We start from the raw sequence: 27,997 nt of genomic DNA, 5'->3' as shown, positions 1-27,997 counted from the left end.
GGATTTAGGACCTGCATTCTGTTCAAGCCTTCCTGCTGGATGATAGAAACAGATTGAAAGCTGCAAGTATCTACATCCTGGGAAATTAATTTTAATAAATGTTTGCAAACATTCAGTATGGTTGAAAATATGACTTTTACCATGTCTGCTAATGTTGGGCCACAAGAATGTCAATACAGATTGAATATGATTTAATGCAGTTTATCAATACTTCAAGTGACACTATTGCCAAACAATAACTGAGATTCATTTAATACTTGGTAGTATCGTTTACCTTTATCTCAATAACAGAATGCCAAAATATTCAAAGTCCTGTCGCTTTTCACTAGCCGATGTTTAAAAGATCAAACAGAGAAACACTGCAATAACTTAACCTTCCTGTTATTTGCTTAAAGCCTCTCACTCTCACTTTTATGAAACATGCGTCAACACCTTATAGAAAATGCAGCCTAGCAGTTGTATTGAAAATAGCTTTTTGAATTACTGTGCTCCCTCTCATTTATTTTTAAACACCTCTCTGATAGTGAAGTATAACCGCGAGCTGCCGTAATAGTCCCACACTGAGGAGGGTCCTGGTTTCCATGCCAACAAACTGTATCTTTATAAGGTTTGGAGGCTCTTTTAATAATCTGTTAATAATTGGGCATTTCAAAGCTTTTCAGACATCTTTCCTCCTGTCATCATGCTTTTTAGTTTTTCTGACTCCAGGTCAGTTCCATTTCTAGATATCAAGTTCTGCTAGCTCTTCGTTTGTACATTTCAATGTAGTTTAATGCTACTGTGCTGCTTTGTTCGAATTCTCCGACATATTCTTCCTATTTTCACAGGTTTTAAATGCTTTATCTTGCAACCTCCCTTCACTCACGTTAAAAGATCTGTTTATAAGGAACTACACATAAACCAGGTCTCTGCCCTGTTTCTCCTGATCCGTGCCGTCCGCCTCGTCCTCGTCGCAGCCCTCGTACTCGATGGGTTTGGGGCAGCTGTAGGGGTGTCCGTTGTCGTCGAAGAAGCGCCGGAAGGTGAATTCATAAAAGGCGTGCTCGGGGTGCTTCCCGTTGCGGAACCAACCGCTCAGAGTGTCGTTGTGGTTGCTCTCATCGTCGCTTCTGCGCAGCTTTTCTGGCTCCACGGGGTCAAAGTTGGAGGTGTCCGTGGGGTGAGCGATGGTGGGGATGTAGGGAGCCGCCTGCTGTCGTAGGTCGCTGGAGAAGTTGACGCTCTTGAAGAAAGGATGAGCTTTGATCTCGTCTGCGCCGTTCTTCCCAAGGCGGTCCTCTGGGCCACGACACAGTTTAACTATGAGATCCGAGGCTTCTGGGCTGAGCTTGCACTGAGGGGGGATGTGCAGCGTGCTCTTCCAGTTAATCACCTGGTTTCAATGACACAGACACAACACTGAAGCAACAGGAAGTCTGCGACTGCGTAACAATGCAGGGCAAGCCTTTCATACCTTCATCTGCGTCTCCAGGGGTGTGTTTGCCAGGAATGGAGGCTGTCCAACAACCATTTCATACAGGATGACACCAACACTCCACCAGTCACACAGCTGGGTGTATCCTGCAGCGGATAAAATCAACTTTCTATCAAGCAGATCTTATCTGAGGATAATTCATAGATGGCTGCCAAACTACAGCTATTAAAAATGGCAGAGTTTTATATCATAATTAGAAATCTCTGTGTCTCACCCACAGTACCTGTTCTGAGAAGAACCTCTGGGGCAATATAGTTAGGCGTTCCCACCAGGGAGTGGGCCAGGCAACGCTGGTGCTGCCGGGCCTTCCTCCTCTCCAGGGGTTTCAGGCGATTGGAACAGCGACAGTTGGCCGGATCTTCCCATTCCTTACTGAAGTCCATGCTGTCCTGCCTCACATGATCCCCTACCAAGAGATCAGTTTGTAAATAAACTTTTTCTTTTCTTCAAATAACTATAGTCCAGGTTTACATGATAAAGATGCATTAAAAGTCAGCAACTATGAGGACAGTTTATTCTAATATTTTAAAGGAAGAAAGGATTTTTCCAACAGTTAAGGGATTCAATTTGTCAAATATTTCTAAAGAGAAAGAAGAAAACTGTCATTAGCAATAGTGACAGATTTTATGGAAAGGTTTTCAGGTGTTAGCCTCTTTATCTTTATTTTTTAATAAATTGAATACTATAACTTTTTATTATAATTATGTGCCGTTTTTAATCCAACAACATTAAGAATTGTTCAGAGCTAAAAAAAACTAAAAATATTCCCCTAAGACACAATTATGGGAAAAAGGTTTTTGGATTTGTTTAGACAATATTTCAATTAGGAGACCGTTTTTTTCCTCCTGTAATGGTAAGCTATATTCGGATTTTCTTACAGCACGTTGTGTAAAACTAATTTAAATTTGAATTAATCGAGTTAATGGAGCCGAAGGAGGAGGTTGGGGTTTGTAGCCGTTTGGGCAGCTGCTCCGTTATCATTTCCTGTTAGAAGTAGGGTTGTCACGATACTAAACTTTTCAACTCGATACCGATACTAAGGAAAATATTCTATAATCGATACCATTTTCGATACCACAAGGATTAAAAACAAAGACTCAAATTCAACAAAAATTTTCATTAATAATAAAATACAATAGATAAATACAATAAACAATAAGAACAACATTTTGAGGTTGTTTGCTGTGCAGAGTATTAAGCAAGCTTGATAAAAAAAAATTACAAAATTAAAATTAAGTTTTCCTTACTTGGCTATGCTTTGCACACATAACAATGACGCTAGCCAAACTGGTTAAGAAACAAAAATAATTCTCAGCAGCTGCACCTCTTACAAAAAAAGTCTGAAACTGAAAAGTGCACAGAATTAATCACACAGTGTTCATTAAGTGCATTTTCCTCTATTCTGCACTTTAGGTGAATGACTGTTTAGGTGCCACTGGTGGAGAATGAGTATTGTATCCGGATACAACGTTTCAGTATCGATACTTTTTTGAGTATCGATACTTTTGACAACCCTAGTTAGAAGTGAGACTGCCTTCCAATCTGCTCCACTGTCTAACAGTTGCAAAGCTGCTGTGGCCACAACCTAACTCAGCACCATCAGCGTGTGAAAGTATGTCACTGCTTGAACGTAGTGCAACTTGCTAAACAGTGCAGCTTACCCAAATACTCATCAGACATACAGGTGCTGGTCATAAAATTAGAATATCATGAAAAAGTAGATTGATTTCAGTAATTCCATTTAAAAAGTGAAACTTGTATATTATATTCATACATTACATACAAACTCATATATTTCAGATGTTTATTTTGTTTAATTTTGATGATTACAAATGACAACAAATGAAAATCTCAAATTCATCATATCAGAAAATTAGAATATTGTGAAAAGGTTCAAAATTGATGGCCCCTGGTGCCACACTCTAATCAGCTAATTAACTCAAACCACCTGCAAAAGCCTTTAAATGGTCTTTCAGTCTAGTTCTATAGGCTACACAATCATGGGGAAGACTGCTGACTTGACAGTTGTCCAAAAGACGACCATCGACACCTTGCACAAGGAGGGCAAGACACAAAAGGTCATCGCTAAAGAGGCTGGCTGTTCACAGAGCTCAGTGTCCAAGCACATTAATAGAGAGGCGAAGGGAAGGAAAAGATGTGGTCGAAAAAAGTGTACAAGCAAGAGAGATAACCGCACCCTGGAGAGGATTGTGAAACAAAACCCATTCAAAAATGTGGGGGAGATTCACAAAGAGTGGACTGCAGCTGGAGTGAGTGCTTCAAGAACCACCACACACAGACGTATGAAAGACATGGGTTTCTGCTGTCGCATTCCTTGTGTCAAGCCACTCTTGAACCACAGACAGCGTCAGAACCGTCTTGCCTGGGCTAAAGAGAAACAGGACTGGACTGCTGGTGAGTGGTCCAAAGTCATGTTCTCTGATGAAAGTAAATTTTGCATTTCCTTTGGAAATCAAGGTCCCAGAGTCTGGAGGAAAAGAAGAGAGGCACTTCATCCACGTTGCTTGAAGTCCAGTGTAAAGTTTCCACAGTCAGTGATGGTTTGGGGTGCCATGTCATCTGCTGGTGTTGGTCCATTGTGTTTTCTGAGGTCCAGGGTCAACGCAGCCACATACCAGGAAGTTTTAGAGCACTTCATGCTTCCTGCAGCTGACCAACTTTTTGGAGATGCAGATTTCATTTTCCAACAGGACTTGGCACCTGCACACAGTGCCAAAGCTACCAGTACCTGGTTGAAGGACCATGGTATCCCTGTTCTTAATTGGCCAGCAAACTCTCCTGACCTTAACCCCATAGAAAATCTATGGGGTATTGTGAAGAAGAAGATGCAATACACCAGACCCAACAATTCAGAAGAGCTAAAAGCCACTATTAGAGCAACCTGGGCTATCATAACACCTGAGCAGTGCCACAGACTGATCGACTCCATGCCACGCCGCATTGCTGCAGTAATACAGGCCAAAGGAGGCCCAACTAAATACTGAGTGCTGTACATGCTCATACTTTTCATGTTCATACTTTTCAGTTGGCCAACATTTCTATAAATCCTTTGTTTTTATTGGTCTTCAGTAATATTCTAATTTTCTGATATGATGAATTTGAGATTTTCATTTGTTGTCATTTGTAATCATCAAAATTAAACAAAATAAACATCTGAAATATATGAGTTTGTATGTAATGTATGAATATAATATACAAGTTTCACTTTTTAAATGGAATTACTGAAATCAATCAACTTTTTCATGATATTCTAATTTTATGACCAGCACCTGTATTTTATATACTTCAACTGCTCTGAGGAGTGTTTTGATCTTATTTTCTTTTTCGCATTAAATATTTTTCACAAAAAATATTTTTTTGATAAACAAAGATCTTCTAAAACAACCGGACAGATCCTGTGATTGGTGGCTAGGACTGATTGCTCAAAATAGAAACATTTTACAATTCAATTAATCCATCCGACAATTAAAAAAAACTCACAATTTCTTTGCATTTATGGGGGGGGGGCACATTTGTGTTATTTTATGCATTCTAAAATATGTCATCACAGATGAACTCTAAATTGTGGCCGGAAAAGCCTGATCTGATCCAATACGACAAAGGTGCAAAATAATCAGTCTAGGGCTGCAAAAAATGATTATTTTGATCATCGATTAATAATAATCGGATAGCGAAAAGTTCCTTAAAGAAGAATTTATACAGATTTAAACCAGGTGAAACTGAAGCTTTTCCACTCGTGGAGTTCTGGATAGAGCATATTAACGGGAGAATGTTTTCCTTTATCTTAAATGCTAAATATTTCTATATTTTTTTCACTATCTTGGTATATTTACTGGTATAAGTGGAACAGTCTCAGCTAAAGGCATATTTTAGAGTCTCTACACTCCAGTTAACGATTTATCGATTACTGAATCAGTTGTGGAAGAATATTACTCACCGCTCTGGTAATACTTGGAGTCGTGGGTCCAGCGGAAACCAGTGCAGAGGCCAAAGTCCGTCAGCTTTATGTGTCCGTCTCTGTCTATCAGGATGTTGTCAGGCTTGATGTCTCTGTGGATGAAGCCCATCTTGTGCACGCTTTCCAAAGCGCAGGTGAGCTCTGCGATGTAGAACTGAGCCAGCTCTTCCTGGAAGATGCCGAGCCTAATGAGGAGGCTCATCATGTCACCGCCTGGAATGTACTCCATGACGAAGTACAAGTTGTCCTTATCCTGGAAGGAGTAGTAAAGACGCACCACCCACTCGTTGTCAGCCTCGGCCAGGATGTCCCTCTCAGCCTTTACGTGAGCCACTTGGTTCCTCAGCAACACGTCCTTCTTGCGAAGCGTCTTCATAGCGTACAGCGCCCCTGTGTCCTCTTTCCTCGCCAGGGAAACCTCCCCAAAAGCTCCGATGCCGAGCGTCTTGATCCGTTTGAACATAGACTTGTCCATTTTGGCACGCTTAAGACGGATGTAGTTGGATTCCTTCTGACAGAGCATCATTCGCATCTGCTCCTGAGCTTCTGAGGTCAAACCCACCTGAGAAAAGAAAGTTAAAATTAGATCAGACAAATTAAAATGAAAAATACCTTTGAAGGTGTTATTTTGTTAGATTCAAACAGAATCAAAGCGATAAAATGTACAACAGATGCATTGATTAGACAACTGTCCCCTGATCAGTGGATCAGATATCTACAAATACCATTTATTTTTACCCGGTTATCCAAACCAATAACCAAATAACTTTTGTTTTAAATATGTCCAAAAACATCATGCACATTCCTTTGAGTTTAGTATTACTCAAGATAAAGTTCAAAACTATTAGTCTGGAAAAATAAATGAAAGAGGTGGTCTTCAAGAGAAAAGTTACTTTACTGGGAAATATCTTTACATCTTTTTTATTTCCCTCTTAAGACTAGAGAGCTGCAGTTCTGTATTTTGGCCAAAGGTGGCAGTATCATCAGAAAATTCTGTAATGCCTCAAAAATCAATTTCCTGTTGCATTTCAAAGCTGCAACAATTTTTTTTCCATCTTTTTGTGATGTAGTGGCAATATTAATTAAAAATATCACTCAGCAGGCCAAACCTTAAAGAAAACAGATCATTATCAAACAGGAAAAGCCTGATATATGCATTTATCACCCATAAATGACTAAATAATAAAAACACTCCTGAAACTATTTAAATCTAATGATTGATTTATTTTTCATTTATTAGTTACTCATTCTGCCCCAAGACGAGAAAAAGCAAGCAGAGTCACAGCTGATGAAATGAAAGTTGAGGGATGTCATGCATTCTCTTCATACAGAGGACATAATGCTAGAGTGATGATTTAAACCTTGGTTAAACACTGAGGCGTGTGAATACAGGAGAGAATAAAATACTTTTACCTTTCAGGTCAGCTGTTAAAGACAGCGAGGAGAGAAAAGGAAAGAAAGAACAGCTAAGAAAAATACAAAAGAGCATAAAAAGGTTGAACATATCAAAGCATGGAAGGCAAAAAATATGTCTGAAGATCTCTCAAAGTAAGAAAACAAATTATTTACAGCTGGTGTTTTTTTTTTTTTTTCTTACCCTCTGCATCTCACTTTCTAGCTGCTTCCTCCTCCGGATCCTCATCTGATGATTCTTCAGGATGTTCTCCACATGCTGCTCCATGAAGAATTTGAAGGCCTGAGGAGAGTACAGATTAATTCTTCCCGACTCCCCTCTGGGCTCCTCGTCCTTCTTGTTGCGACGCACTGGGACGGGGGACGTAGTGATCTGCTTCCTCTCCTTCTCAGTTGCTGCAGAGCTGTCGGCGCTTTCCACCGCCTTGTCCCCATTGCTGATCTCCTCCGCAGCCTCCTCTCTGCCTGTGCCATGCTTTGTGGCTGCAGAGTCATATGCCGGTGGGGAGGACGTGGGGAGAAGGTGCTTAGGATACGGTGGAGGTGGGCCTTGATAGCTGGGCACTTCAATCTGAGGTACAGCAGGTGAGGGATCGGGGTAGGCGGGTGCAGGCGGGGATGGGGTAACCTGCTGTATCCATGGTGGGTGTGTAGGAGCGACAGCAGTGTGTAGTTCAGGTTTCTGGACACGCATGCTTTTCACTGGCTGCAGGATGGGAGCCTGCGTGATAGCAGTGACAGTGGTGGCAGAAGGCTGGGAGCCGGATGAATGAGCAGGGCTACCGTTGATCTGGTGCTTGTTGAAAGATTTGGAGCGACCCGGCATGTTGTGTTGCCACGACGGGGACAGGTCCTGGTTGCTACTGTTACCGGTTGCAGACTGTGGCTGATTGGAGGACAGAGGGGCCTGGGACCACAGCTGTGGAGGACCCAGGTTGTACATATCAAGGTTGTGACTGTTTCGGTCTGAAACCAACATTGACGAAGGGATGTTTCCACCATTTAGATAAGAGGGAGAGGATGTGGGTCCCGCAGCCTGCTCCTGCTCCGTTGGGCTATGCCGGCTGTTTACAGGGTAAGGGGGAGGCAGTTGTCTGCTGCCGCCTTGTATGTACTCTGGCTGAGTGGGACCATTTTGAGTCCAAGTGGAAGGGAAGGTGAACTTGTTTCCACCAGAGCTTTGCATGATGATGGGCTGGTGGCCTGAAGCGCTGATCCCACGCTGGTTCTGGGGGGACGGATTCTGATAACCATCAGGCCAGCCGGGCTGCGGAACTGGAGAAATCCGCTGAGCAACGTACTCCATGTTCCCAGAGTAGCGCTTGGATGGATTGTTTTCCCGAGAGGATGTTGGCGGCATGCCGCCACGGTTTGGTGGAGGTGTGACACTGCGCATCTGAGGATGCAGTGGAGGGTTTACTCTCTGGCTGTTGGCAGAGGGGCCCTGTGGGTAAACGGGAGGTGGTCCAGGGCTGTCCGAACGGTACATTATTCCTTCTACCTTGAGAGGACCCAATCGAGGAGCCAGAGACTCCTTCGATCCCTTCCAACTTAGCTTCCTCAGCACAGCCTGCTGCTTGTGAGAAGGTCCTGCACAAAAACATGCAGAGTAATGATACCATTAAAATGATATAAGAAACTCATTAAAAAAACAACTTAATCTTCTTAAATGGGAACTAAAGCTGTTATAAGTAATAACCTCTTTCACGATAGAAAAATTAGCTTTAAGGAATTAGCTTTTGAAAGTAGCCATCATGGAAATACATAAAAAAAAAAAAAATAAATCCCTTTATTGTCCCAGAATGGGGAAATTCTGGAAACATGTTATTTATTTTGATTGTTCAAAGCTGCTCTTTTTCAGTGGAATAACTATTCAACTTCAGTCGGTTATAAAACAAAGAATCACATAATGGACTAAATGACTGGAGGCATCTGTAGCTTCATTTCCAATAGAAATATGCTCAAAACTATCTTGATATTCTTCTCATTGCAAAAGGATCTCAATAGGGGTATTTCCATTAAATAAAAATACAATCAAATTTGAAAATCAAGCATGGCTGTAGTGGGTGCCATCATCCTCCAAGTACCTCCACTCCTCTTTATCTTTTAACAAGTAAGGTCCAGCTACAGATCACGGGACAGGATCAATCATGTGATGCAAACAAGTGTTTTCATTGCAGCTTTGAGAAATAAGAATTACGATACAACCGCCTCATCACAGCATAAAAAGCTTTCATCAAAAAACATCTTTTTTGTTTAATTGCACTTTTTTTTTTTTACTCAAATTTGTGCAAACTGATGGCGAATGGAAACAGAATTTGTGTTGGACTTAAGAACCTCAAAACACAGAATCGCTAGCCAAGCCTGAAGGTGGTAGGATCATTCCTGACCATCACACTTAGGGTCAACACATGCGAGTGCTATTACTTCATTCTATAACAGGTGAGAATAAGTAAAGTGATCTACTTCCAAGTTTGTCAACTACGACACAGCTGGGTATTTAAACGACCAACTCCTGAAATAGTTCTGACCTGAACCCACTGAAGGATTTTGAACTGTGCTACCAGGAAACCAATCAATTTCTATCAACTCTCCCATTGCTAGCAAACAAGAGGGTTCAAACGTCCACGAGGAATCATCGCAGAAGCTTGGTGATGTTTACAAAAACAATATCTTTTGGCTGAATTGACCGATTTAAGTCTCAATGAATCACTAAGAAGCTGTGGGGGAAAAAGAGAATCTGTAATAAATAAGCAAAAAACTGAACTCATTAAAAGTCCAACATTTGTTTTATAGGAGGAAATATCGACTGGAGCTGTATATGTGTGGAAAATCCATAATGTTTACACAACAGTTTAAATCAAAACATGTTTGCCTTACATCCAGATGTTAGCGTTACACTTTTTATATTTAAGTAACAAAAGTTCATTTGTTAAGAGACTTTCAATAACAAAAATTAAGGAAATAAATGTAACGCAAACTATATACTGAAATGATGGGCTGTAATAGCCAACAATAGGAAAAAAAATAACAATAAAGAAAAGCTGCTTCTCAAAGGATTCATCAATGATTTAAAACCAAAGATGTTTTGTCAAATTCTTGCATTAGTCATACTCTTTGGAAGCATGTGCTGCAGTTGTCCTAAATCCAACGTATTGTCACCAAATGTAAACGATATGGAGCCTAGATGAAAAGGTAGAAGGAAGAAATGAAAACCAGCCCTGATCCCAGTGGATACGATCTAATACCTGGTGCTTTTAGGCCTGTAGAGTTGTTAGCCGCAGCCTTCTGCTCCCTGGAGTCCTGGTAATTCATCTTGACCATTTGGTCTGAGGCAACGTGGCGGCTGCTGCTGCTGGGCTAGAAAGGCAGAAATAAAGCTTAGTTTAGATACCAAATTCCCATTTGCTTTAGCCGCATACAGCTAAAAAGAGATTTGAATCTGTGGTTGTAGCTTTTTTAACTTTTATTTTTTGTTTGATCAAAAAAGGCTTAATTATGGAAATGTGAAACTGATTTTAGTAATTGAATCAATAACTTAAACTTTGACACATTTTTATTTATTTTTTTAAACACATTACTAATGCACACTATCTCTCTTCATACTTGGATATCGAACATGCATGCAAACAAAAGTTGACTGACAGATGTAAAACTTGTTTTGTACTGATAACTGTACAAACTTGTCACTTCACATTGCATACCTGACATTTTCCAAATAATTCCCCTCCAAACAAAGTGTACTAAGTTGTTCTTCTCAATTACATAAGAATTAAAAGAATGATGATGAAGAAAGATTGATCAAAATTCTTCATCAAAAGTGCCATTTGTGAGAAAGTGGGGGCAAAAACCCCCCACAAAAAACCAAAACAAAAATTAAGGCCAATCTTACCTCCTCAAACCCAGCACTTGGTTCCAGCGATATTTGCTTAAAATCAGAGCCTGAAGTGGTAGAATCACTACTAGATGAAACATTCACTTCAAAAGGCGCCAGGGTCTTCCGAATCTCCTGTAATGCCTTATGGTAGGAGTGTTTTGGGTTGCTGGTGCGCCCCTGATGCCTGGGGTCCTCTGGGAGCATATTTGCTTGTCCTACGGGCTCCGCTTTAGGAGGGTCGGAGGGTTTGGACAAATTCCGCAGGCTGTTCCGGATTTCCTGCAGCATCTGCTGGCTGTTACCGCTGTAGTTGCTGGTGGGGAAAGTTTTGGGTCTCATCTGCCTGTGTCCTTCGGGTTTCTCTCCTCTCCTCATGTACAAGCATTTATATGGACGTTAAAAAAAGGATGAAGATGTCACCTGTCCAGAACCGAGCTGATGATCAGTGCCTCTGATGTCTGGCTTCACATCTGCATGCTGCTCCTTAAACAACCAAAAAAACATTCAATATAAAATGCATGCGAGATAAAGAGGAATGGGAGTAATGCTACCAGACAGGTTGGGCAAAAATGAGATTGAGCAGCAGGAATCAACACAGATAAACATTTACCAGGAGATAACTATTATGTCAGAAGGGCATGCGAGACCAGTTGTATGACTTCTTCATTGTTAGGTGCATTTTAAGAAATATTAGCTACAGACTTCATTAAAAACACCGAATTGAAAAAAAAAAGTCTACTATAACAGCCAAGACCAATTCCAATTGATTAGCTTTGTTAGCATTCCACGCTAACATAGCAATACTGTTACGTTAATTCTCCGTCGACGGGGAACAATAATGCTAAAAACGTTTAACAAAAATATATTAATAGCTCGCGTAGGTTAATTAACAACAATTGGTGACTAAAATAAAGTAAATCTCTGAGGAAATCAAAGAGAACGGCCTGACTGGTGAGGCGTCCATTAGCTGGTATTCAACAACAGGTTAGGAATTAGCCTGCTAGCTCGGAACTGGGAACAGTTAGCTCCTGTCGGTTAACTTACCGCAGTCTGTAGCTTCTGCTTTTTCCAGAACCTCCCCTGTTTCAATAACCAGCAAATGTTACGGCAGCTCCTCTGTTTGGAAGCCGTGTTTCTAACTCAAAAGGTGCTTGTTGTGTCGCGCTAGCAGGTTCCTTGTGTTAAATTCCTGGGATATCTGAATGGCAAGTAGGACCTGTGAACACTGCTACAGACTTTCAAAATAAAAGTGTTCAAATAGCGTTAGGATAGATAAAACCTAAATAAAACTGATTCGTTTAAAATTAAAAAAATATTAATATGAGGTGAACAAAAACCAACACAAAATAAAAAAAAATAATCAACTAATAGCGCATAAATAAATACAACAAAAAAGTAGAACAAATTGAGATAAAACAAACCGAAAATAGAAATATTAAACCTAATTGGATTAAACTGTGAATTTAATTAAAATGAGTGAACTGAAACACAAAATAAAGCAAACCTCTCCCTCTGATAAAAATGGCTGAAATCATATATTAACAAATTAGTTAACATCTAAATATATATATATATATATATATATATATATATATATATATATATATATATATATATAAATGAAAATAAACTTAGACTAAAAAAAATCTGTACATTTGAAGTGTGGAAATTAATAATTACTAATTGATTTATTCAACATGGCAAAATATGTAAGCCAGAGAGGGAAAAAAAATGGAAAGGGAAACATTACATAACAGTATATTCATAGTGCATATATCCATCCATCCATCCATTTTCTATACACGCTTAATCTCAAGTGGGGTCGCTAGGGGTGCTGGTGCCTATCTCCAGCTGTCTATGGGCGAGAGGTGGGGTTCATCCTGGACAGGTTGCCAGTCCATCGCAGGGCAACACAGAGACAAACAACCATTCACGCACACTCACACCTAAGGACAATTTAGAGAAGTCCATTATCCTAACAGCCATGTTTTTGGACTGTGGGAGGAAGCCAGAGTACCTGGAGAGAACCCACGCATGCTCAGGGAGAACATGCAAACTCCATGCAGAAGAGACCCTTGGCCGGTAATCGAACCTTCTTGCTGCAAGGCAGCAGTGCTACCCACTGCGCAGCCCCATAGTGCATATAGTCTGTTGTAATGATCAATTAACATTTTTAATGCCTAACTGGGAAGACAAACTGTGCCAAAAGGACCACAAAAAGGTGAAACTTATCTGGATTCTGCCTGATACTGTAATCTTTTCTTTATCCTTCTTTCACCATCATATCCCTGCATTTCATGACAACTAATTGCAACAATATACATGGAGATGTGTCACCTTTACTAACATAAGGTAAACTGCTCGCAATAATGTGATCTCAAAATTATGTGAAAATAATCTCAGAAGTTACGATGAAAAAGCAGTCAATAATTTGAAAATGTTTAGTTTTATTCATTTCTTTTTAAGAAATCTGTACAAAATGTATTTGTAAACTGAAACATATTGTGTGAAACCGTCTACAAGTCTTTAATTTCTAATAATATATCACTGCAAATCCGAGTCAGGCATGCATGACAGACAGATTCATTAAGAAAAAGATAATCGGCGTTCTTGAAAATTGTTGAAAATGCAATAACAGAGTGAAAAAGTCCATACCAGGCTCTGCTGTGCATGAAACGAGGAAAATCACATTTGCATTTGCAAACAGCGCTATTAAACTGGGACTTGTCTGTTGATAAAAATTGCTTCTCCATCAGTCCCACAGACCAAACACTGCCCAAGCACGTCCAAGCTGTTGACTGACAGCGTCTGGGTGGGCAGCATGTGAGTCGTCTCCAGGCGGGATTTACTGGAGTCTCCACGGAGCCAGGCGCTGACGATTGACTGATTACCTCCAGCCGGGGCCATCGCGCTACGTGAGGTCATGCTGCTGTTTCTACCTCCTAGTGGCAAAAAAAAAAAAAAAAAAAAACACAGCTAAGTGACAGCATGTTTTAGCTATTTGGTGATAAAACCTGGCAACTAAGATATTTGGGTAAACCCAGAGAATGCAGGTACAAATTCAGTTCATTTACTTTTTCTTAATTGATCCAATAAGGAATATAAATATCATTTTCAGCAGATAAAATTTGTTGAAGAAAACTTGAAGACTGAGGAGTCAATCCTTATTTCTATATATTGTACAAACTCAAAGGATAGACACAACAAAATTGTATTACAAATACAACCCATTAAGTTAATCCATCATTCAAAAAAATAATAATATAGATTTGTTTTTTCTGAATCATCTCGTTTTTTGTTTTGTTTTGTTCTTTAACAAAGCAAAGTTACAACACGTTTCCCATCACGATTTTTACAAAGTTCAAAACTTTAAATTGAAAATTGACAAGGAATTCACTTCGTACAGTTGTCAGGGCTTAAAAAAGGGATCCTTCAAAACTACAGGCTGTTAGGATGGATGTTTGATAGATCAAATGAGACGGCAATAAGAAACGGAAAGAAGTACAGACATGCTAAGAATTCCCCTCATACTTCTCCAGACCGCAGACACCTACGAATAGATCAAAATTTAAGTTTTTTTTTTAATGTTTAAAAATTAGTGTAAACCATCTGACATAGGGTATTTAATGAGAGCCTTCCTATTCAAAATATGGAAGACAACGATGTATATTAGGCTATAATTAATCTCAATGCAGCAGCTGTGCAACTAAATCGGTTTCAAGCTGACAAACGCTATATTTTAAGTCAGGTTTGTGTCGCTGTGATCACTAACGGTCACTAATTTTGTGAAATCGGATTCTTTAGCGTGGTCGTTCATATTTCCAAATATATAAGACCGGTCGGTACTCTGTCGAGTATTAATGTTGTAAAGGTTGAATGTTTGCAACCTGGCCATTCAGACACAAGTCGCATTTGAGAAGATCAAATACGCATCGTATTGAGGACCACATAGCCAAGTGGCCTGAATTGCAATGGAAAATAAAAAATATATCTGTGTTGTTCAGATCATCATGAAAAGATCAGATACAGGTCGCATATGGGAAAAAAAAATAAACATCAGATTTTGGTCACTTCTAGCTGCTGTGTGAACGCAGCCAAAGTCTCTGTCTGACTACAGCGCCGTTGCCATAGTTATTTGGACATACGGTCGGTGCCCGCTATTTTGCATGATTTAGCTTGGACGACTTGGACTGGGTGTTCAGCTGCACTGAATTCTTCACAAATAGGGATATATGAAGGAAATGAGCAGTAATGTGTGAACAGTTTTACACACCTGAAGTCTACTGATGCTCCTCACTTTCTTAGATTTATCTCTACTGCCAACTTTTACTGTAAAAGCTTTACAAGTGTGAGTGAGGCCCAGAGAAAAATACCTTAATTCTCCAGACGGTGTGGAAATGCAGAATGTATCCTAATCCATTAATTTGAGCAGGTAAAACAATTTGCCAATGGAAAAAGATGATTTACTTTTGAATTTTAAATGTACAATATCTTATTGTCTTAGTTTAAGGGCAAACATGCTAATTTAATTGGCTTATTCATTATTAAATGGCTTATTCATCTTATTAACCTGCTCAAATGAAAGGTAAATAAACTTATTTTAAGAATTTTTTGCTTAAATATTTTCATCAGTTTTTGCTGTGTACTGGTTTAAAAGTCGGGCAGCACAATTCTATGAAATGTTTTAAAGTTTTTTAAGAAATTTTGAAAGTTTGTAATCTGGTTGAAAAATGTGACGACTGTTTAAACTGCTTAAAAGAAATGCCACTAATCCTATATATGATTTAAACCAATCTCCAATTAGACTCACCTTGTAAGAAGGAGGGCATTTCCGATGGGGAGGAGGTCTCCCAGTGCAGCAGAGAGCCGTCCTCTGAACACGTAAACAGATGATCTGGGTTTGTAGGATGGAAGTGAACCTCCCACACTGCCCATGAAAAACAGGTTCCAATTATCTATATGTACCAAGAGTTTGAAATTTGGAAAAGAGCTAAATTATTTTGGAATAAATCATACTTTCAGCTGAGTGCGCCTCCATGAGAGAGAAGGGCATGTTGCCTTGCCTCACATCCCAGACGCAGAGCATTCCATCCTGGCCTCCTGTGGCCACGATGTGCTGTTGGTTGGGATGTCTGGCAACACAGTATAAAGGTACTCTATCTCCTGACCTGGTAAAGGAGGAAAACAAACATGGATGAAGCAAATACAATCAACAGAAAGATACCGACTAAACGGAGAGAAGTTCTAATTACCATGTAAAGTTTCTTACAATGATAGAATCTGTGATGGTGAGCTGCTCTGCTGCCTCAAATCCCACAATTTGAGCTGGCCGATGGAGTTCACGGTCAAAACCTCTGTTGTCCTCAGGTAAGTCACAGCATGAAGCGTGCTGCTGTCTGCATTCTCTAACAAAAGGTTAAGCAGCATGATGATTAGCTGCTTCCTCTTCACTCCACATTTAGTCTGAAAATGGAAAACTCATCTGGATGGAGGAGTTTAATGTTTATCTCACCTATGACTCGCACCACTCCTTCCTGGTCGACTCTGAAGACAATTATCCTGCCGTCCTCCCCCACTGTTACAACTTCAGGAGTGCTGCAGGCGACTCCTGTGCTGGGGGCATTATTACAGGGGAAACGGTGTGCTTTCGCCCATTGCTGGGTTACTGAGAGTGTCTGCAGTTAAAAAGGGGGAGGAAATATGGAAAATAATAAGAGAAATGTTTATGTTCAGCATGTTCATAGAAGCAAAACATATGTGTCTGAAGATGGTCCAGCCATTGGAGATTTTCCTGATTATTCCTAATAAAACCGTATTTTAGTGCTCAAATAACCATCTGATAAAAGGGATAAATTTGTCCTAAATTAGATGTATATCTTTTATTCTGTGAAAAAAGGGATTAAATCTGGGATAAGGTCTGATACATTGCCTGTGTTGTATTTGATTTCAACATTAGGCTCTTCAGTCATTGCTGCCTTATCGCTGAAAAATCTAAATAAAACTTATCTGTTAATCAGGTGTTCTTCCAACATGATTCAAATTCAGATTAAAGAATATTTCATTGATTTACGTGTGGGTCTGTTATAGTGTGAATCACTTAAAAGACATCCAACATTACGTTTAGTCAGGAAAACTGGAGTTAATCTGAGTGTACCTGACTGTTTTGATGGTGGCGGAAGATGGTGACGGCTCCTGTGGATGAGACTGTGACAAATCTTTCCTGGTCCAAAAACTGGAAGAAAAAAAAAGTTAGTGTTTTAGTAGATGTCTTACTTTGTAAAACATTGTTCTGAGCTAACAAATGATTTAATGATATGAAGTGAAAACACACCGATCACATTTTACCTGCCAACATGGGATTTTTGCTTTTCACTAAAGCTTGATTTGCCAGCGAGCTTTTTTTTTTAAACATATAAACCTGTTTGCATGAAGAGATTTTTTGTACCAATACTAGCTTCCACTTGAGAGCAGGAAGACACACCTAAGATATGCATATAGTAAATATATGCATATCATTTTCAATATATATCATTTTCAATTCTGTCTTAAAGATTGATTGACTTTATTGATCTCAAAGTGGAGAAATATACTCGTTACATCAGCTAAAATAGTAAAAGGAGAAGAAAAAGGTGCCAAAGGAAGAAAAATGTGAGTTATACAGGGTTAATGCACAGGGTGTTTACATGGCTATATATATATATATATATATATATATATATATATATATATATATATATATATATATATATATATATATATATATATATATAGTTAATGCTCTGGGTGTCAAATATAAAGAGACAGGTTGCTGCACAGTGTATCAAAACTGTAATTGCACAAGTTATTGCCGTTTTGGTCTCGCATTGTAGAGTTTGGTTGCAGCAGGGATGAATGACCTGCGGTAGCGCTCCTTTTTACAAACTGGGTGTAAAAGTCTTTCACTAAAGGAGCTGCTCAGCTCCTCTACAGTCAGGTGCAGAGGGTGGAAGGTGTTGTCCATGATGGATATAAGCTTGAACAGCACAGATGTCTTAAAGTTTAAAAAACCAAAGATGATCATTAGCTGAAATAAGGATTTATTGAAAACCTGATTCTGTTGTTGGTCTTGTTAGCTTCTCTTTAACCTTTTTAAACTTTTAAACCCCTTTTACAACCTTGATTTTAAGAAAGGTGTGAGATGCAAACCTATCAGTATATACTTCATGGAATGTTTTTTTTTTCTCTTTACCTGAAGGTCAAGAACATCCCCATCGTGGTTATATTCACAGAGGAGCTGTGGGTCTCCTTCAAATCCATCTTCCAGATCAGATCTGCCTTGATCCCCAATCGACCAAACAGAAACCTTGTTTTCCTGCAAGAAAACAGAGACTAAAGTAAAAACAATATTCAAAGCAAGGCTACTGTAATATAATTACAACTTGAACAAAAAAAAAATCTCATTGTATTTTCCTTAAATATAAACACACAACTAGCAGTTAGACAAGAAATAGACATTTAGCAGAGAAAAAAAAGATTTTACAGGGTAAAAAAGCACGCCGAAAAATAAATTCCTAGTTAGAGAATATAATTTTTATACACTGTTATTTTTCCATTTTTTGTATTTCGTCTATAACAAAAAACGCATATAGCTAAAGTTGATTTTTTTTTTTCTCTCGTATGACTGCTAACCTCGTTGTCCCATGATCCGGTGGCAAATATATCAGGCTGCTGTAAAGCCGAATAAGAGACAGGTCGCCATCTCGTCTTGCTGATTTTTTGAGACACGTATGTAGCACTTTCCATTGAAAGTCACTCTTTATATCAATTAAAAAACAAGTCAAGTCTAAAGTTAGCTTAGCATTCTACGCACACAACCGCCACTTTATACGTCGCTACGGTGGCGCGTAAGGTTCAAGCAGAAAACTACCCGTTCTTCTTTTTTATTGTGGTTGGCAAGCGACGTATTATTGATGTTCATTACCGCCATCTACTGGAATAGAGTGTGAATCGGGATATTTTTTCCCCCCCGGTTACTGCAAATTATTGCTTTACGCCATCTAGTGGTCATACCATTACATTACTGCTGTAAATCGGACTGTGGAGGAGCAATGTGGCTTTAATGTCTCTCAGCCAACATTGCGTTTGATGCATATCCACATAAATTAATCATAAACTAAAATGACTCCCATTTCGATTCGCTTGTGTCTCTGAAAAGGCGCTAAAAGCCATTTTGATGTCCGGTGACGTATCCGCTACTCCACCGTCTCCTTTGGAGGTTGTCAGCTTTATCGGTAAAACCGTTGGCGCAGGCGCGGCACTTACAGCTGCTGTCTACTTACTCCGCAAAGTCTGCTTAATAATGGCGTGGAAATCCGGAGGAGCCAGCCATGCAGAGCTCGTTAACAATCTCCGCAGTAAGTCTGAGTGCATGTTGGAGCTTTAGCATCGTTACCTCCTTCTCGACTCGTCGCCGTAAATCGGTGCACTTTGGAGACTAGCGGGTTAGCATGGGGATCATGCTAGCTAAACTAGCTGGTTGCTAAGCTGTTTGTTGACCTAGCGTCTCCCCACCCCTTTTTTGCACTCCACATTCACGCGTGGAACAGATGCATATATATTAAACCAAAGATTAAAAAAAAACCAAAGTAACAAAAAAATAAAACTTTTACGTTTTCAAGTAATGTCAAACTGCAACTGTTTTTTGCAACGTTAGCTTAGCCTGTTAGCTGTATGTGCGTCATTTGGCATTGTGTTGCCCTGCCCACCCTCATGAGTCTGTATCTTTGGCTGCACATCTATGTGAATGACAGTAGCAGCTGAAAATATCAAACTAGATTCTGGTGCAGGAGTTAAGGAAATGTAGCTTGATTTGTCTTTAGCGGACAGTTGGTTAGCACTTAACATAGACAAAGTCTCATCAGTTTCTTACATCTTCAATGAAGGTGTTATTAGTTTTATATATATATATATATATATATATATATATATATATATATATATATATATATTTTAAATAAAGCTCTGCCTGGAGCACAAAAACGTGTCTTCATTGTAGCAATTTCACCATCAAATATACATAAAGAATTGACCTAATTAAAGCTGTTCTGCTCAAAAGGTAAGCATCATCAGCTAGAAATAGCTGTAGAAATTAAACCCTGAAATTGTGGGAAAATGTATATTCATCAGTTTAGAGTGAAAGTTGTGAAAAAATTCAAATGCTGACCCTTTCTTACTCAAACATACAACAATAGTTCTTGCTTTAGAATATTTAATTTTTATGGTTAGAACATATATTTTTCAAGTTAATCTTCATAGTTATTTCAAGAAATAAACATAAAGATAATTTTCCAATTCCTGGAAGAATTTATACATTATATTGGTTTAGAAAGGCACATGTAATATATATGTAATATATATATAAAATTAGATGATTTTATTCTTTGTGCATATATAATTGAACACTACAATAATGTCATTAAAAGTTCTATTTGACTTGTAATTAAATGTTGGATGAACAATTCAGTTTCCTTTTGTCATAACTTTAATGTCTATACTTTTGTTTGACAGGAAATAGTTACAATAATTAAGTGATCAAAGGGTGATAACTGTATTTATTTTGCAGTATGCAACAACAGATATGGGTCAGGCAGCACTTCATGTACTCTGCTCCATACAGCAGGGGAAACATCTTGTGGCGTTGGTCCCTTTCTGAAATTTCCCTGACCGTAAACACTGGGAGCATTTTTTGTGTCAAACATTTACATAGGTAATATCCCCTGTTGGACTTTGCTCAAAAATACTGTAATATACATCCCAAACCAAGTCTTCTGGTTCTTTTTATTCTTTACATTAAGTGGCTCAAAAACTTTTCTGATACAAAAGTAAGAGAACAAACTTTTCTAGTTGACAATTGTATTTTTTTAGGCTTGCTTTCATTATCTTTACCATTGTAAAATAGACGACGTTCAAAGAAAACATTCAAGCTCAAGTCCATTCGTTTTCACAGTACTTCTTGTCAGCTGCAATAAAAGTAAAATGCCCTAAGTGTGGCACCTTTATAGACCAATGTTGTACTAAGTCCATCCTAATTAATGTCATTTGAATCTGTCACAAACTGATAAAACCCTGACATGGTTTTTCTACATGCATATTGCAGATAGCATTAGGATATACTCAGACTTGGGTTTGCAAATCTACTTTCACTATTAAGTATGTAACCAGGTCTATTTATATTCCAGTCAGTCCAGTATATCATTGCAGGCTTCATGCTGTTTGCCAATAGCTGCAAGATTTGAAAGGAAGAGAAGCGATTAATGTGATCGTCTGTCTGTCTGAAATTTACAGTAGCTTGAATTTTGACTTTAAAGCAGCTTAACATAGCTGATTGGTGTCGATACTATAATCTAATGTTTAACAATAGGAAATGCAGAAAGAATCCCCTTAAAGCTTTAGAGAAAAAAACATTCTTTCATCTGTTAAAGATTTCTAGTGTTTCATTCAAATGAGGCTGTGTAACGTTTTTTTTTTCTCCTATATGTTTGCTTATTTCTGCATCCATCGTAGCTGCCACTGACCCATTTAGACACAAATGGGGGAAATTGAACCCAGAATTAGCATAAGGTGCTTTAAAACAGGTCACTCGTAGAGTGCATACTAATTTACGGCCGTTTCCCTTTTCTCTGTGTTCCCAGGTCAGTCCAAGCTGGAATGAATGTTTTCAAAGTGTTTTGTTCTATTAGGTCCATTTACTATAGCAAATTATGCATAACCTAAAAATTGTAAAATATTTTTTATTCATGTCTTTAGGTGTGCTTTTTATTTGAGATGAATAAATTGAGTAATGATTCACGGGCTGTTGGCTTTTACCCGCTTTTGGCACAAGATGCTGCAGGAACAAGTGATCCTTTTCAATTGTTCATTTTGAAAATGCACAATAAATCTCTTCAGTGATTCAATAATATCAAATCACAAATTCTAATCAGTAACCATGGCTTTTAAGTAAAAGAAAAATGCCTATGATGACAAACTGTGTTGAGGTTTATGCTCAGCTTTGTTAAAGGCAATGTATGCTACTATAAATGGAGTCCCATTTTTGTGAGGATTTTTTTTCTCTAAAGTGGATAATGTCTCTTTGTTTGACTACTGATTTTTATTTTCGCTGCAGGATTATGTAATGCTTCTTTGCCCATGCATCTACGGTCATATGCAGTGACACAACCTCTTTCTCGTCTTCAGAAAACGGCATTATTAAATCCGACAAGGTGTATGAAGTCATGCTGTCCACAGACCGAGCACATTACTCTAGGTGTAATCCATACATGGACTCGCCACAGTCAATAGGTACGTCCTCTGTCATCATTTATCTCCTACAGTCTTAAGATCTAAAGGACGAACTAAGTAACATATGCTTCTTTTTTAAAAAGGCTATCAAGCTACCATCAGCGCCCCACATATGGTATGAACTGTAAATGTTTCTACATCCTGGAACTTGGCGTCTTGTCAGCCAGTGTTGGATGCAATTCTCTCTTAAATTACGTTTTTCTTTTTTCTTTTTTTTTGGGGCAATCCTTCCAGCATGCCTATGCACTAGAGCTTCTACACGATCAGCTGTATGAGGGAGCCAAAGCTCTGGATGTCGGCTCAGGCAGCGGAATCCTCTCCGTTTGCTTTGCACGAATGGTGAGCCACACACATGCCGGGTAAACACATATGTTTTTTTTTTTTTTCCCCTGATGTAGCACACAAATCTATCCAGAACCTAAATGATATACGAACCAATAACTGTAGAAAATCAGAAGAAATCGTTCAATAGTTTGGGGTTTCTGTTGGAACTGAATGCCACCTTGTTTTGTCTTCTCCAGGTAGGCCCAAAAGGGAAAGTTATAGGAATTGATCATATCAAAGAGCTGGTAGATGATTCTGTAAACAATGTGAAGAAAGATGACCCCAGCTTGATAACTTCAGGCCGAGTCAAGCTAATAGGTAAGATGTTCTTGATTAAACATTGACACTGAATGACTATAAGCTGCTTCAACTGCTTCTGCATCTTTAAAAACAAGTGCTTTCTTTACTTATTGAGAAGGAATTTGCTCAATAGGCCGTCTGCATCACTAAATGATTAAGCAGGTGAGTATTTTTACCACCTCTACTGGAAGTTGAAAGTGCAGCTTCAACCTACCCGTTAGAATTTGGTGGTTAGACATCTTTTTTTCGATTGTTTGTTCAAATTCCAGCAGAAATGGTTTATACCTGATATTAGGGATGGAACGGTTTATGAAAACTGTCCGAACCGTTCGGTTTGATTCACGTGTGTTGTGTTCGGTTCATGCGCTGCGCCTTTCTCTCATAGGCGAAGCGTTTACACTCCAGAGCAGAAGGTGGCGGTACTGCGACCAAAGCCAACCACCAGTAGTAAACAAGAAGAAGAAGAAGCGAAGCAGGGTAGCCGGGTGTAGCAGAAAAAAATCAGTTGTTGTGGAGAACTGTGTGTGTATGGCGAGTGGGAAAGAACAGGAGTTGGAAGACGCGCCAGCAGCACTTTATAGGTCTGATGTATGGGACCACTTTGCATTTAGAGTGACCTACCATGACGGCGGAAAGAAAGTTGTGGATAAAAGTGCAACAGTGTGCAAGCATTTTTTTTATTTTATTTTATTTTATTTTTTTATTTCCTGTAAGGAATGATTTCTTTTTTTTTTATACAACTTTGTTTCTGCAAAGAACAATACAGAGCAACCATATTGCACTATAGGTATTCACAATAACCATTATTTACAGACATTTTCAACAAGTGTAAATTCACATTTTTACCAGTCAAACAAATGACCTCATTTTGTGCAAAACAAGAAACAAGAAGGAAGAAAGACAAGAAAAAAAAAAATTAAGATTGTACATCTATTAAACAAAAGTTAACGCTAGTTGGAAACGGCGCTCTAAATAATATTAAAAAGGACAAAGGCTTCTCGAGTTATGATTGCTTTCTTATTTTCTGATAATTGTATGGTGTCAATATATTGTTTAAGTTCGTGCTTAAAAGCTATAATGCATAGTTTGGAGCCTCTATAATTACATTTATGTATAAAGAACGTGGCCATAATAATAAAAAAGTCAATGTGTGCAAGCATTGTGCAACACGTTTTGTTTATGCTAACAGCAACACGACCAACATGTCAGGCTAATAATCAACATATACCGAACCGAACCAAAAACCGTGACCACGAAACCGTGAACTGAACCGAACCGTGGATTTTGTGAACCGTTACACCCCTACCTGATATAGAAATATACTTTAATAATAATAAGACCAATTAAAATATATAAAAGATATAATATATACCTTAAATATGGTAAGAAAAAAACTTTATTTCCTCATTAAAGCTCTATGCAAACAATGTTTCTGTACCTACAGGCTACAACAAGAAGACTTCTTGACAGGATAGTTGTAGCGGAATCAAAGAGTGCATTTTTTTTTTAATTGTTTTGTGAATAAATTCACTTTTAAAATATGATTACTTCAGGAGTTCAGCTTGCACATTTCTGCCAATTTATACAATGCTTTTTCTTTTAATGTTTTGATTACTAGCTGATAATGAACCATATTTTTTGCTAATGACAAATACATTTTCATTGGGTAAATCTGTTATTTGGGTCCATCAGTGTTGTGCAGAGTCTGGTAGCCTGTCAGTGATACCCTGCTGTGTGTCTTTCAGTGGGCGATGGGAGAATGGGGCACCCAGAGGAAGCACCGTATGACGCCATCCATGTTGGTGCAGCAGCTGCCAATGTCCCCCAAGCTGTGAGTCATTCTGAGGACTCTTTATTCTGCTTAACATCGGCCGTTCGTTTTATTCCAAACCAGTGAAACCCAGTTTAAAATATATTGATTTGTTTTGTTTTTATTCAAAAGCAGTCTTACTTTATTATAAATTAATAGATACTTATTATTAAAGAATAATTTTGTTTTGTTTTTTGGAGGTTAAATGCTAAGTTCATGTTATTTTCTGTTTGTCAGAATTTTTTACCTCATGGTAGGAAATATAAACTGAAACGCCCTTAAAGTCCAAAGCATACTGTATTTTGTATAACATGAAATTTCAAAATGCATGAGTACTTTTCCTCTCTTCTTTTAGAATAACCTCGGCGTTAACATGTTTTCCATGTACAGCTTTTGGACCAGTTGAAGCCGGGCGGCCGTCTGATTCTCCCAGTCGGTCCGGCTGGAGGGAACCAAATGCTGGAGCAATATGACAAGCTGGAGGATGGCAGCACCAAAATGAAGCCCTTGATGGGGGTGATTTATGTGCCTTTAACAGACAAAGACAAGCAGTGGTCCAGGTGGAAGTGACTTCCTTCTCCTCCTCCTCCCTCTCTCTCTTCTTCTCACAGTTGGCAAAGGTGAAATGGTTTGGCTTGGAGCAAGCAATGGAGCACAAGAGGCTGCATTTTGCTGCTTGTTGACATTTTTTGCTTCTTCCATACCATACCAACTAGCTGCACGTTTCCGTTTACATTTTTCTTTAACACCTAATTAAAAATGAAGTCATTAAAACCACCCTCTAATCCGGTTTGATCTTTTAGGAACCAAAATGTTATTTGAAGCTGTGCTTAACATGCTGGGTTTCAAAAAGCATGATGATTCAGTCGATTTTGGTGCCTACCACACATAAAAACACAAACATTCTGCTTAGTTTTCCCTGAGAGACGTGAACACAAACCGGCTACTGTTTGACTTTTAGCATGACATTTTGCATGCGGTTCTTCACTATTTGCATGACAGGTTGATGTCTTCTCTCACGTCTCTTTTCTAACATTTACTCTTTTTTTTTTTTTCTTTTTTTTCCAACAGGGATGAACTCTGAATAAAAGACGGAATACTCGGATGACACCTGACAGGCCCTGAATTTTGTTTCAAGCATTATAAAACATGCTAATTTTTGTTTGAGTCAAATGAGGGACTTTGAGAATAACACTGATGACAGCTGTGAAGGGCTGCAAGAAGAGACTGCTTGAAGCTTCATGCAGAAATATTCAAAAGGGTTTTTTTTTTCAGCTGGGTGATATTTTCTTCCATGTTTTGCCCCATTTAAAATGCAGTTAAACATTTTTTTTATTATTATTTTTACATGACATTTCAGCGGGGTCAAAGCTGGATGTACAAGCAGAACATGAAATAAAAATACCCAACACTTTTAGATAATTCACCTAGCTACAGCTTGTGTGTGTGAGTGTGTGTGTCATCTAACTGTAGGGTTTTCTGCAAGAATATAAGCTCCCCCCCCTTTGCCAGCAGTATTAAAATACTTAAACACATACAGCATCATGGCTAAAAGGTTGATGTGCAGAACATTTCTGCACAAATTAAACACACAACACACTGGATATACTTTAAAATAACAAGAAAAAACAGCTGGGCACCGATCTCACCAAAATGCATGAAGGTACAGGGCTGCGCTTTCCACCTGGTGATGTGTTGTTTGCTGCCGCTGGTTTCCCCTTTCCAACGTGTACAGGCTACATTGGGAGAGTCGCTGCTTTGCCAAAATAAACATCGATACAAAGCAAATGACTGTTTTTCTGATGACAAAATAACAGTTAAATAAGCACATTCGGTTTGGGTGGATCTGATCGACTGACCGGTATTTGGATTTCACAGTATCTGAAATGGCATATGAAAATAAAGAGTCGCTTCTATTTTGTTTGTTGTAGCTTTTTTCTGTCCTTGCAAACCGCTACTTTGCAGAGAAAATTGAGAAAATGTGACTTTATCACAAAAATGTTATTAAGTTTTTAGGTTTAAATTAGCAAAAATTCTAAGTTCATTTTGGGAGATCCCAAGTAAAACAAAAATTCAAGATCCTGAAAAAAATGGATGCTTCAACTAGTGTAATTTTGCCAGGATAACATTAAATCCTTTTGAGTTTTTGCAGAATCGTAAGTGTCTTAGTTTTGCAAAACCGAAATCTTTGTGAGATCTTGATTTTCTTGTGATGAATGTAAGTCTTGTGAGATACAGAAGCTCCTCAGCAAATCCAAAAATTCAAAGTTATTTTAGCTGTATGACTTCAGGATGCGCTCAGCCAATCATTACACAGCATCTGTTCCTTAATGAGACCTGCTCCCGAGAAGGTAACAAAAAGGTCTAAGTGGACTGGGACAGGTCATGGAAAAGGGACGTGAATTTAGATTTCATAAAATAAAGTTATTGTTTTTGTTCTTGGCACTTGTTAAGATTTTCCTTAGCTTTCAAGCAACATAAAAATTAACTTGTATAAAGATTGTGTTTGTTTTTTTTAAATTCCTTCATTCAATCCTCTGATTTTCGGCTAAACCAAACTTAAGGTATTACATGATTAACAAATGTACCTGGATTACAGATATAATTCAACCTTTTTGAAGATATAATTAATTTAATGCACCTGCACAATCCACAGTCCTAAATGAAAAGGTATTAATATTTTAGTGATCAGCTCTGAGCAAAATGTCAAGTAAATTTTGTATGTGATTATATGGTTTCATGCACCAGGGTTTAAGCACCTCAGAAGTTTTGGGATGTTCCAGTCTGAGGTCTTCTTGTAGGGAGGTTGGAAGATTCCCAGTATTTCCTCCTGCAGTCCAAACACGACATTTTCATTGATTGGGTTACTCTAAATTGACTCTGGCTTTCGCCCGGTGACTTAGACGAGGGATGGATATAAAATAATAAAAGAATACATTAAAACATTTTCCTCCTTTCAGCAGTAAGGATCAATAACCACACTATTATTATTCCCTTAAAACACTTTTATTTATTTTTTTCTATTAAACTGAACTAAGAGTCAATGATGGCTTATATCTTTACACTAAAGACAAAACATGCTTTAAAGACAGATGGATAAAGGAATTTACAGGACATAATTGAAACAGAATTTGCTAATTATAACCGTGGTTACCAGGCACTCCAGTATGCATCAGTCAAGCTAACTGGGGTAACAAATGTAGCACAAATATGTCACATTAGTGACACCCAGTGATTAAAAAAAAAAATTGCCATTTTGTGAAAAACTTGCAAAAAGAATTTGGGCAAAATTATGCCAGATTTGAAATACTCAGAATGAATCTATATGTAATTTGAAAGTAAAATCATAGGTTTGAAACTGAATTTAATGGCTTATACTTTAGACAATTTTTTAAACAGCTATTTTTGAATTAATGATTGATTTTGTACATTTTCTCTTTCTTTGCAATAATTCAATTTCAGTTTGAACATTCAGTCTTTTACTGTGTCAGACATTTAGGT

At 38.4% G+C, this 27,997-nt stretch overlaps 3 protein-coding genes across 5 annotated transcripts; 1 reads left to right on the top strand and 2 right to left on the bottom strand.

Moving 5' to 3' along the window:
- Window positions 1-635: 635 nt before the first annotated feature.
- Window positions 636-11,979, bottom strand: lats1 (large tumor suppressor kinase 1). Of its 2 annotated transcripts, none has more exons than XM_038277548.1 (8): window positions 11,788-11,979; window positions 10,759-11,226; window positions 10,115-10,226; window positions 7,051-8,456; window positions 5,433-6,015; window positions 1,698-1,880; window positions 1,454-1,560; window positions 636-1,372 (listed from the first exon to the last, which is right to left on the bottom strand). In XM_038277548.1, the coding sequence occupies exons 2-8, from the start codon at window positions 11,116-11,118 to the stop codon at window positions 890-892; spliced, it is 3,234 nt and encodes a 1,077-aa protein (XP_038133476.1). In that variant the 5' UTR covers window positions 11,119-11,226; window positions 11,788-11,979; the 3' UTR covers window positions 636-889. The 2 variants fall into 2 exon arrangements, with proteins under 2 accessions (XP_038133476.1, XP_038133478.1); XM_038277550.1 differs by having other exon boundaries at window positions 890-1,372; window positions 10,759-11,220.
- A 1,191-nt stretch (window positions 11,980-13,170) lies between these two features.
- nup43 (nucleoporin 43) lies at window positions 13,171-18,639 on the bottom strand. The gene is made up of 8 exons (XM_038277551.1): window positions 18,412-18,639; window positions 17,972-18,094; window positions 16,898-16,975; window positions 16,256-16,418; window positions 16,013-16,148; window positions 15,760-15,911; window positions 15,554-15,670; window positions 13,171-13,685 (listed from the first exon to the last, which is right to left on the bottom strand). The coding sequence occupies exons 1-8, from the start codon at window positions 18,523-18,525 to the stop codon at window positions 13,456-13,458; spliced, it is 1,113 nt and encodes a 370-aa protein (XP_038133479.1). The 5' UTR covers window positions 18,526-18,639; the 3' UTR covers window positions 13,171-13,455.
- A 204-nt stretch (window positions 18,640-18,843) lies between these two features.
- pcmt (protein-L-isoaspartate (D-aspartate) O-methyltransferase) lies at window positions 18,844-26,409 on the top strand. Of its 2 annotated transcripts, none has more exons than XM_038277552.1 (8): window positions 18,844-19,136; window positions 21,958-22,062; window positions 22,146-22,177; window positions 22,297-22,401; window positions 22,584-22,704; window positions 24,432-24,517; window positions 24,887-25,056; window positions 25,568-26,409. In XM_038277552.1, exons 1-8 carry the CDS (start codon window positions 18,956-18,958, stop codon window positions 25,578-25,580), a joined length of 813 nt encoding a protein of 270 aa, XP_038133480.1. In that variant the 5' UTR covers window positions 18,844-18,955; the 3' UTR covers window positions 25,581-26,409. The 2 variants fall into 2 exon arrangements, 1 of the variants encoding a protein (XP_038133480.1); XR_005280051.1 differs by having other exon boundaries at window positions 18,978-19,136; window positions 24,887-25,116.
- Window positions 26,410-27,997: the final 1,588 nt, after the last annotated feature.

Source organism: Cyprinodon tularosa, unplaced genomic scaffold, assembly GCF_016077235.1.
Source record: "Cyprinodon tularosa strain WSP-4 unplaced genomic scaffold, ASM1607723v1 ctg132, whole genome shotgun sequence".
NCBI lineage: Eukaryota > Metazoa > Chordata > Actinopteri > Cyprinodontiformes > Cyprinodontidae > Cyprinodon > Cyprinodon tularosa.
This window is presented reverse-complemented; position numbering and strand designations above follow the sequence as displayed.